At 39.6% G+C, this 11076-nt stretch overlaps 1 protein-coding gene across 1 annotated transcript in view; it reads left to right on the forward strand.

Moving 5' to 3' along the window:
* CEP85L (centrosomal protein 85kDa-like) overlaps window positions 1-11076 on the forward strand; it is a 194738-nt gene that overhangs the window by 158120 nt on the left and 25542 nt on the right. The window contains exon 5 of the mRNA XM_009325684.1: window positions 4776-4897. Within this exon, the coding sequence (XP_009323959.1) occupies window positions 4776-4897 (122 nt within the window). The remainder of the gene's footprint in view (window positions 1-4775; window positions 4898-11076) is intronic.

Genomic DNA, 11076 nt, shown 5'->3' on the forward strand with positions numbered 1-11076 from the left:
CATTCTTTGCTTTGGATTAGCTGTAGATGCAAGGAATTCTTTCTGCTGAATAATGAATTCCTGTAAAATGCAGGGAGAGAAGAATGATACCTACAGGGGGGGTGTTCTGATAGCGTAGGGCAGTGCAAGCAGTTGGCCAAAAGGGGTCATTCACTTAGCATAACTTTTGGCGCTCTGTTAGCTGTTAGTAGTGGGCTGTGAAAACTTTACAGTTGTAGTATAGACAGCACTAAATTTTTTAAACCGCAACTTACAGGAAAAAAAACCCTTCAAAATCCATTGCTTTTTTTGGCATTTTGACATTTTTGGACTCCACCTTTACTTTGCGATACAGCGTGTTACGTGGAATGGTGGGCTACCCTGTGTGCTGAGACAGTGAACTGCTTCAGGCAGAAACTATGAGCATGTGTGGAGAAGATAATTTTAATTAGCACAATTAAAAACCTAGCTGCTATTGGCCTAAGTTATCCAAATGTTGTTACCCTCTAGTCCAGAGAAAAATTATTTTCCCACTGTTAAGAAACATGATGGAATTAGTCAGCAATGTGTGTTCCAGCAATAAATATTTGCATATAGGCTAGTACAGCAAAGATTCCGGCCCCCCCGCCCCAGCAGCTAGCTGTGCCTCAGCAGTGACTTGAAGGCTTGCCAGGTCGTGAAAGTCAAGGCCAAGCCCTTGTCAGAAAACAAGCTAGTGAGGACCTTTGGATGCCACTGTGCAAAGGATACTGTTTTAACTGAACAGATCTTCTCAGTCCACAGCTGATACTCTTGGAAGAGGTGCCAGGCGACAAAAATAGTTGTATTTTCCAGGGCAGATGGAAAAGAATGCTGTGTGTTTCAACCTGGTACTTTATTTTGTAGTTGTGGAGGATTCAAGTTGAGGACTTGGAGTTGTGGATGGCTTTCTGTATATGAGTCCTGAAAGTGTATCTTGCTCTCACTATTTAGTTTGATGTCCTTAAGAGACAAAATACTCCAATATAAGTGGACCACCTGTGTGTTACCTCACCATTCAAAGCAGCTAGAAAGCTGTTTGGAGGTCAACACCATGTGCTCAAACGAGTGAAATGTCTTGTCATTCTGTCCAGCAGCTAAGAAGGCCTTATATATTAGATTTTTTTAAAAAAACACACTATTGTTAGTATCTAATTGACAAAATATTACTATGTTCTTAACTTTGCAAAACTCATTGCCTTGCTTTTCAGTAGCCTTAATATTTAATTAACTTCTTGTATAGTCACTTATTGTACCAAAGTTGAAAGGTTTCTTTCTAATTTTAGTGCAAACTATTAAGTTTGCAAAGGTGCTAGATTGAAGTAATGGGCTTGCTTTGAAGAATTTTGCTAGAGAAACCACTGGTGGCTTCCAAAATGTTTTCAGCTAAGATGGGTTCATATTTAAATAGTTGTCTTTAATCTCTTCATTTTTATAGTTCAGTCTTAAAGACAAAATTCACCTTGCTCAATAAATGGGTTGATTTGGCTTTATAAAGCCATATATTTCCTGTTTATCATGTCAAACCCTTGTGGGTTGTTTCTTTCGGGTAGAGATGGAATTTCTGGCTCTGAAAAGTAAGGATCTAATCCCAACTGCATTAAGGACTGTCTCTTTCTCTTTTTTGACTGTAGCGTAATGGTATTGAGGTGGGTATAGAAAAGTATTATTCAGCGCTATAGTGGGAGAAGCAAAGGAAAAAATTTCATGACACAAAGTACAGTGATAGTTCCTGATGTCACTTTATACTGCATGACATGGCATGTGTGACTAAGAGAGACTTTCACTGAAACAGTTTTGTGCTGCTGCCTGTTAATTCAGTCAGTCATGGGGATAACGGTAATACAGAACAATATGTGACAATGCTAAGGTATTCTGTAAACACCAAAGACAACTTTGAAGTTATCTGGTTTGGATTGAGCAACCCGGGCAAAATTAATTTTAGATTAATTGATCCTTAAAGACTCTGCACATGTATTACTTACAGGAAGAATCATGACTTGGTATCTTTCCTTAGTTTTATTAGACTGCTGCCCAAACCAAAAAAAGCCAAGGTGATATCACCAATTTAGGATTTTTTTAATGCTAATATTGATCACTGTGGATGAAAAATGGAGCAAGACAACTGTCAAATCGATCACAAATGTTAACAAATCTTAATCCAAGGAGCACTTAGCTTTGCCATTCCTTGCCTCCCAGTAGGGTGCAGTGCCATCTTTAATACAATCTTCTTGAACAAGCATAGGTTTAATGGACTGATTTACTAGAAATTGCTGATGTGACAAATTTTATTCCCACAAAACTTTGAAACCTAGAATATCCTTCAGTAAGCAGTTGTATGAGGCGGTTTTCTTAAGCGCAACAATTGAGAGTATTTTCAAATGTTTTCTGTGCTTTTTATTGCTTGTGGGATGTAATCATGAATGAGCATGGGATAAGAAATATTAACCATGGTCATAAATCAGTGAACCATTTTAAGAGACTATTTGATTTTAATATTTCACACTTTACTTTTCCTCAAAAAACACTATTTATCTAGTCAATATGGCCTTTTCAGTAAAGATACAATACTCGATATTGTCTGGCAAGGAACACAGTCAACATTTTCAGTGTGTCTTGGGCCAGAAATTGGCATGAAGTGTTTAATGTGTAGAATTGTAGATATTTTCTTTTTTTTCTAAATCATTCATAACTAATTTTACTATTGAAGCTATCTAGTTTGTTAAGCAAAGGAAATATTCCCTGATGCAAATGAATTGGACTTGGTGTGTGTGTGGGGGGTGAGACAATCTTGAAGGATTTTAGAACTAGTAAGTCTTGTCATCTTATATCTGGTTTTAAGTTATAAATTAAAAGAGGGAAAATGTGTTTCCGTCCATTTTATCAATGGGCAAGCTGGGGATTGAACTGAACTAGACTGGAAGGAAAAAAATACTTTTTCAACTTACAGAAGAGACCACAGCTGTCAGGAGTTGGTTCCTGACTTCAGCACATCATGGTATGAGGGTTTAGGCAATGAATTCTCTCCATTCAGTGTTATAATTCACAGTAAAGCTTTGACCAGAAGCGTGGACTGCTTGACAGTTGTTTACCTAACTTTAATTGTTGATGATATGTCTTGGTCTTAATACAGTTTATTGTAATTTCAAATGAAATTTAAAACATTTTAGAGCAATACCAGTAAAAATATCCTAAAATTTATTTAAACTAAAAAAAAAAACCCTAGCCATATTTTCACTTTTTTCCTTCTGCTCTCTTCCAAAAACATAAAAAAGCAACATAGTTCAGGATGTCTCCCAGATAATAAAAAGAGAAGTCTTCTTTTCAGTGATTAAAAAAACTGGTAGAAGATTAGATATCTCATGGCAGCCAATGCTGGGATCCCTCAGTCTAATCACAGAAGTTCTAACTTAAACCTTTCCTTATGTGAATTCCTGATACAAATATTTGCCATGCTTTTTATATTCTGAGTATAAAAATTTTCTTGATTAAACATCCCAGTTAGTTGGTTACTTCTCTTCCAAACCATGATGATGTTGGTTCATATTCAGTTCAACTGTTGTCCTCAGTTTGTTGTGAGACACACAGCCTGGCTTTTGTGAAGATGAATGGAAAGCCTGAAACCTGTTACTTGTGAAACTTTTATTTTTGGAAACAGTTAGAATTTAACCAGAATTATATTCCCATATTCTGTATTTTAAATGCACACATCTAGGGGAATTTCTCTTTTTCTATATGCTAAAGTTACAGGTGGGAGTTGAACAAGTGAATGGTAACTGTTACCTGCAGTTACTAGCAGGCCTAAAGCCATCAATCTATCTCGTTTGTAGTGCTACAAGAATTGCAGCAGGATATGAACATTTTGTGGTGTTTGTCTTAGTTATGTACTTAAAGGCCTATCGTGTGCTGGGCTGCATCCAAAGAAGCGTGGCCAGCAGGTCGAGGGAGGTGATTCTGCCCCTCGACTCTGCTCTGGTGAGACCCCACCTGGAGTACTGCGTCCAGCTCTGGAGCCCTCAGCAGAAGAAAGACACGGACCTGTTGGAGCGGGTCCAGAGGAGGGCCATGAAAATGATCAGGGGGATGGAACACCTCTCCTCTGCAGAAAGGCTGTGAGAGAGTTGGGGTTGTTCAGCCTAGAGAAGAGAAGGCTTTGGGGAGACCTTCTTGCAGCCTCTCAGGACTTAAAGGGGGCTTCTAAAAAAGATGGCAGCAAACTTTTGAGCAGGGCCTGTTGCGACAGGACAAGGGGGAATGGCTTTAAACTACAGGTGGGGTAGATTGAGACTAGATATAAGGAAGAAATTTTTTACGCTGAGGGTGGTGAAACACTGGCACAGGTTGCCCAGAGAGGTGGTGGATGCCCCATCCCTGGAAATGGTCAAGGTCAGGTTGGCCGGGGCTCTGAGCAACCTGATCTAGCTGAAGATGTCCCTGCCCACGGCAGGGGGGTTGGACTAGATGACCTTTAAAGGTCCCTTCCAACCCAAACTATTCTATGATTCTATGAAATTCTAAATGAGCTTTTCATCTCAAACTGCTTTCACAGCTATGAATTCTTTAGTAGAGAAATGATTTAAATCACTGGCACTGGACTGAAGTTTGTTTTAAGAAACTTGTTTATAAATCCAATTGTTTTATGTAAAACAAATCTGAATTAAACTGAAAAACAACTGTTAGGTTTCTGAAACAACAAACCGCTTTGTAAATGCCCTAATATCTAGGATATTATTTACCTTTACTGTTTTGGAGGCTAATTCTACAATTATTTTATGCAGGTTCCTACTGGAACATCTCGTCAAAGTTACCCAGCTACCAGCTATCAGGACTTCAGCAACTGGGAATCTCTAATGAAAATTAAAGAGGGGCTGCTAAGACAGAAAGAGATTGTGATCGATCGGTGAGTAACTTGGTCCTGCTGCATTGACTAGATTAGATGATGTAAAAGCTATGATGTAGAAACTGACTTTCAGGAGAGCTGCTTACTCAGTAAAGTTGTTAGGTTCCAGTGCAGCAAACATTTATGCACAAATATGTGGGAGATAATCTTTGCTAGGAGAGAAGACTGGCTGCTGGCTGAAAGTCTTTTACGGACTTGGAAAGTGACTTATGGGTTTAATGCCTCTGCAATGGAAAAGGGAGAGTGAGACCAACAGCCAGTTCTGCTGTCAGCTTCCCCATTTTAGCTTCTTACCAGTCTGGGGATTTGTATCAGACATCTTTCTGCTTGTACAGGTCTTGGAAGTGACTTGCAAGATGAAAATTGGTAAACTGCATTGCACCAATTTTCTTTTCCATGACAAGTACAGAAATGCAATATATTTGAAGCCAGTTGATAAAGCTTTGATAAATTGGCCTTTGCAGTAACATTCAGTGGTAAAATTCTATTCAAATGCTCATACAAATTATTCAGATAATAAAATATTAAATCCAGGATCTATATGTCAGTAAATACATAGCTTCTTATTAAAATTGCTATCAATCTGAAATGGGCCTTGGCAGCAACTCACTGCTGTTAAGTTGCTAGTATATCTGAAGTAATTTCTGGAGTTCTTGTTTGGATAAAATAAAGCCTTAACAAGGAAAATGTGCTTTTAATAAAGGACTTGAGCTTAATGAAGCTTACACTAAATTAGCAGATGTCATCAGGAGCTGCAGAGTTTGGATGTAGGACATTTAAGACAGACATTTTTATATTTGACATAATTATCATTTGGCGTAGTCTGTGTTTTAATAATAAACTCTTGGCTCGTGGCTGAAAGAGGAGTGGTTGTTCTGATCTTGAAATAGTTGTGCCCTCTTATTGATAGTTTGCTCCACAGCATGAGGAGAACTGTGTAAAGCAGGTGTGTGTTGATCACAGGAATGTCAGGCATCCATTATGAATGTTTTTATATTTCATCTAGCAGTTCCTCTCTTTTAATGGGTGGAGATAGACAACTTGGGCATAATTTACTTTGGGACCAGGAGAATTATGCTTGTGCAAGATCTGTTCCTTCCTCTATTGCAACAGAGCAAGGAATTGCAGCGGTTTAAGGTGTTTTTGTCCCCTAGCAATCTGGCCAGTACCTCTGCTGGCATTGTAGTGATGAAGGTTGGCATCAGCTTCCCCAGTTTGATGTGGCATATTAGTGTGCGTTTATCTGCCTCTGCAGCTGAAGATGGTATGCAAAGTTACGAACTGCAGGGGCTGAGGCGTGGGCACACCATCCCACCCTGCCAGCTCTCCTGCAGAGGTGGTGATCTCCCAAGGGGATAAGCAGTTAAAATGGACACATCCTTAACTGTTGTATAGATCTCCTCTGTCAGAGCCTTTTGATCAGCTGCTCAAAGGCTGTCTAAATTACAGTGGTTTTTTTCAGGCTTGCTGTATCAGTAGTAATGCTGTATAACCTGCAGCCCACCTCTCAGGGCCCAAGCTGTCAGCAGCATTTGTAGGTACGTTGCCCATGATGGCTAGGGGTGGTCTTTGGTGCCTCTGCTGAGCATATCGTCCTCTGCACTCTACGTGGATGCTTGTTACACAATGGCAACTAAAAAGGCAGTTCATGTTACTCTTCTCACACAGGAAATGTGTTTACAGTGAAGGGTGAAGTTTCTGAAGTGACAGTTTGTAACCTAGTTGTCTGCTAACGTTACTGTCCGTGTTGAGGAAGAAAAACTATTTCTTGATATCCAATGGCAGTGTGCTAGTTCGTTTTTTTGTATAAGTCATACTTTCGTGTGACTTAACAGTAGTGAATGCAGTTCTTTCTGGATTTCTGACTAGAAGTCGGTTGAGATGATTCCTTTTCATTCAGCTGAAAAGGCAAAATACACTCTGGAAGCTATTGAAGTGAAACAAAGACCACTTAGTGATGTTACAGTCATTTCCTTTAAGTAGACACTTGGTGTTAGGCGTGTTGTAAATTATAATAATGCAGTATAATAATACATCACAGAAAAGGCTCTTTCTTGAAAATTGGGCAAAATATTTGCCTTAAAAGCTGTTATTTTTAAAATGAAATGATTATTTAAAATAGATGGTTTGTATTATTTAAAATTAGTACAAAGTGATGTTGCATACTTAGAAAGATTTTACAACAGATTGTTTTTTTCCTTTTTTTAGGAAGAGGTAGTGCTTTCTATGACAAATAAAAACACTTTTGTTTTCACTCATGGAGAAAATGGCGCATAGCCGCTGTCCAAAATCCTAGAAATAGAACTCCATTATAAAGCACAAGTGTTATATTTCTTATTAGATGGGGTATTAATAAGCCTTAAGTGTGAATAATACCTTTCTTCAAGACACTAAGCAGCACTAAGCGAAAATTTGATATTATCCATATTTAACACATGGGGACACAAGGCCTTGCACTGAGAGTCAAGATGATGTTTATGAGTAAACCTAAGTCTTCCAGCTCCTGGTCTTCCTGAGCTTACTTTAAACATCTTTTCAGAATCTGAATTCATTTGGGAATAGTGACCTAAAATAAATATATAAAGTTTGCTAAAGTATGGTTAATTAGGATTCAAGATGGTGGTAGTTACCTTACAGAATTTATGCTTTCAGGAGGTGGAGGAGGAATTCTTTTCAACAGGAATTCTTTTTCCTGTCGAAACCAGGACACTGAGGTTTGGTAGTAGGTGTCTGCTGAGAGGGCCCTTCCTGCCTGTGGTTCTCACGGAGGTTTAAAATGTGTGGTCTCCTTAAGTCATGTCTCATGCTGAATTTACCGACTGGTAACTGGAGGATGCCAGCAAGACTTGTTTGATTCTGGGGGGACAGAAGCTTGGGAGAGGCGAGTTAACCTCTTGCTGTCTGGAAGCCGGAGGAGCAGGATAGCAGCTGACTTGGTGCTCCAGACCCAGCTGTTTGTTGCTGACAGGTACAAGGAACAGCTGGATGAAAAGAAGCACACCGAGAACACCCTTCTCTTGCCCTTGATCACCAGCCTCCCTTTCAACCACAGGGTCATTACCCAGTTTAAGTTAAACTCTCTTCTGTTGGGAATTGCACTGGGGCTCTGCTAATCCAGGAGGTGGAGGAGACAAACGTCGCTTCGCACCACACGCCTTGTTCTGCATAGTGATGCTTAAATCTGTTGATAAGTAGGAAATGGAGGCTCTGTACAGGGCAGTATCCTTAAGCTGTTCTACCTTTATCTTGTTAAAAAAGGGAGGAGGGGCAGGAGGAGGAAAGAGAAACCTGCTTCCTGCTTCTCTTCTTTCCACACAATGATAAAAAGGCAAGAAAAACCCAGCCCTTCCGGCTTAGATTATTAAACTTCCTTGTTTTGCATCGGAAATCTAACACTTTGGAATAGCTGCAAGCAAGTTTCAAATAGTTGCTAAAAATGATTCAAGGAATAGTGCTTACAATGTAAATCATCATACTTGGATGCTTTGGTGTGTCACTGGAAATTCAAAGCTGTGAATAGAATTTTTAAAAACCCAAACATCCACTTGCGTCTGTGAATAGAGCAAGTGGCTTGATTTTTATTCTATCCACTGTGTTGAGCAGCAGATTTAGTAATAGATTAGTTAAAATTGATTTGTGTAGTCTGTTCGGCGTAAAAAATGCATATTTTTAAGTATAAATGAATAGAGTAGTATAAATGGGTGGGTTTAAAAGTGGTTTTGGTTTGCTTTTTAAAACTACTCTAGGAATCACTGCCAATGTAATGAATTAGAGCCTGAAACTGGCTTTTAAGTCTGCTCTTAAAAAATGGGATGGAGACCGTACTTTTAGGAAGCAAAAACGTGGCATGAGGAAGGGAGCCTGGCATGTGTGTGTGCACAGGATCACAATGGCACTTCTTAAAGGTGTGTGTCGTGTTTTCTCCACATAAAAGCTGTTGGTACAGGCTGTGAATAAGGACTTAAGGATTATGTCTGTAAGAGGAAATCTGCTGTTCTAACACTTATTACTAGAATGTCTGTCACCTACTGTACAAAATAATTGGATTATATAATTGCCTTACTTCTCTGATGGTTTAGTATGCAACACTACATTACATTTAGCACCAGAGGGAGCCAATGGCGTTTGTATTGGTTTAGAAAATTACAGCATCATGTTTTAATTCTTTGTGTTGCTCCTCTGTTCGGTACATTCACAACACTGAAATTACAGTGTTTGGTACAATTGCGAATGTCTTTTGAGACTGGCCAGCCACTGTAAATGTCTCTAGTGTGGTCCTGGCACTGTTTATTTGGCAGGGACTGCATGCAGGGGGGTGGTGGTGTGAATAAATGCCAAATATCTGAACATATGACATAAGCTGCTGAGAATAACACTGTGCATGCAGCATTCTCTTCCAGACAGCTTAAGGGCATTTGAACAGCTTTTTAAGGAAAGGTAGATACAGAAGTGTAATTTTAGTGAATAGCTGTCATTCCTCAGGGCATAATAACATTTACATTCTTAAAACAGTTGCTAAATCACTAGCTTTCCATAGCTGAATTATGCTTAGAAGTTTTCATTCAGACAATAGAATTAGATTTTGTTTGCCTTGTGTCAAATTGTCCTGACTTCAGTAGTTGACATCAAACTGTACATGCTCTGATAGTGCTTGTGTTACTGCTAGTGTAAAGCTGTGATTCTCTTAATTTGGGATGGTCTGTTAAGATCTGCAGCATTAGCATATCCACTTGAGTGATAATTTGATGTCATTTTTGAGGAAGCTTTGAAGCTTTACTCCACCCAGGGTCTGAGTGCATGCCTGTATAACTGGGAGTCCTGTGCAGGGAGTAGGGCTGTGAGGAACCTCCTCAGAGTGTCCCTGCTGTGTAAAATATTCTTTGCTTGCAATAATAGCTTGAAAAAGATGCATTTATCTTTTTATGATACCACCAATCATCCAGGTAACTTGTGGTTGAGGCTTTTGTATCTTGGGCTGGTAAACTTTCAGGAAGGTTTTGTTACAGAGTAATTATTTTAGCAGTTTTAAAAGTTCACCTTTTCAGAGATGAATACTAGTAATATCAATGAAATGTAATTTGTTAACTTTAGTTTTCACATAATAACCTAAATCTTGGCAATGATGAGAGGATGTAGGGCTAGAAAGGACCTGTCTAACCTATCTGCTGGGCCCTAGGGAGGACAAGCTGTAGTGGTGTCACTCCTGGTAGATGTCTATGCTATCTGCAATAGCAGATGTTCTGCAGCCTTTCTGGGTTGGACAGTTTGGTGATTAATTAGCTGAAACATTAGAAAACTTTTCCTAATATGACTTAGTCTTTCCTCCTAGGTCATGTTTTCTAGACCTCTGGTAGCTTTCGTTATTCCTTGAGATCTCTCCAGCTGATTAGTACATCTTCCCTGAAGTGTCCAAACTGGCCAGTCGAGGCCTCCCTCGGGCTGAGCGCTCGTCTCTCTCACAGGCCGTGCTTGTGTAGTGTTTGCTCTTTGCAGTGCAACGTTGTGTAGTTTTGGTCAGCTGCAATCCCAGATCCTTTTCTGCGGAACTGGTTCCGAGCCATTTTCTGTTCTGTAGATTTAAACATTTTTAGGAAGTTCTTGTATTTGTCAGAGCAGAGAACAGCAGGGGGAGGTGCAAGGCTTGCTCTGTATTCGTCCTGTCAAGAGACTGCAGAAGTTGAAAACCTCCCACCATGGGAGGGAGGGTGCAGTCCTCTGTCTAAGCAGACAGTCGTGTCTGTGTCCCACTCATGCCTCACACCCCCTTGACCAAGTAGCCCAGAGCATTTGAGAAAGTAGAGTACAGTTGTTGACTGTGCTCTTGCCTGCCTTGCTTCAGCACTAGCTTACCTCCCGTGGGTCAGGCTAGCATTTCAAACTTCTATGTAATTCAGAAAAGTAATTTAAAAAATAACAATCTATCCAGAACAGAGGATAGACTACCTCTTGACTCCTGGAGGTAGTGTTCCCATCTTCTTTTCCAAGTTCTCCTGTGACTGGTAGAAAGGTAGTATTCACTTTGAAACTGCAGGCTCTTAATTTCACCAAAAAAACAGACTTTATTGCATAGGAAATTTGAGATGATCTTTTCTCATGAGCTTTGCTGGTGTTGGAGTTCCTTGGCATCATCTTCCAAATTATGGAAAACATATTCAAAATGTTTTTAGGACTTTGTTTAC

Source organism: Pygoscelis adeliae, unplaced genomic scaffold (assembly GCF_000699105.1).
Source record: "Pygoscelis adeliae isolate BGI_AS28 unplaced genomic scaffold, ASM69910v1 Scaffold54, whole genome shotgun sequence".
NCBI lineage: Eukaryota > Metazoa > Chordata > Aves > Sphenisciformes > Spheniscidae > Pygoscelis > Pygoscelis adeliae.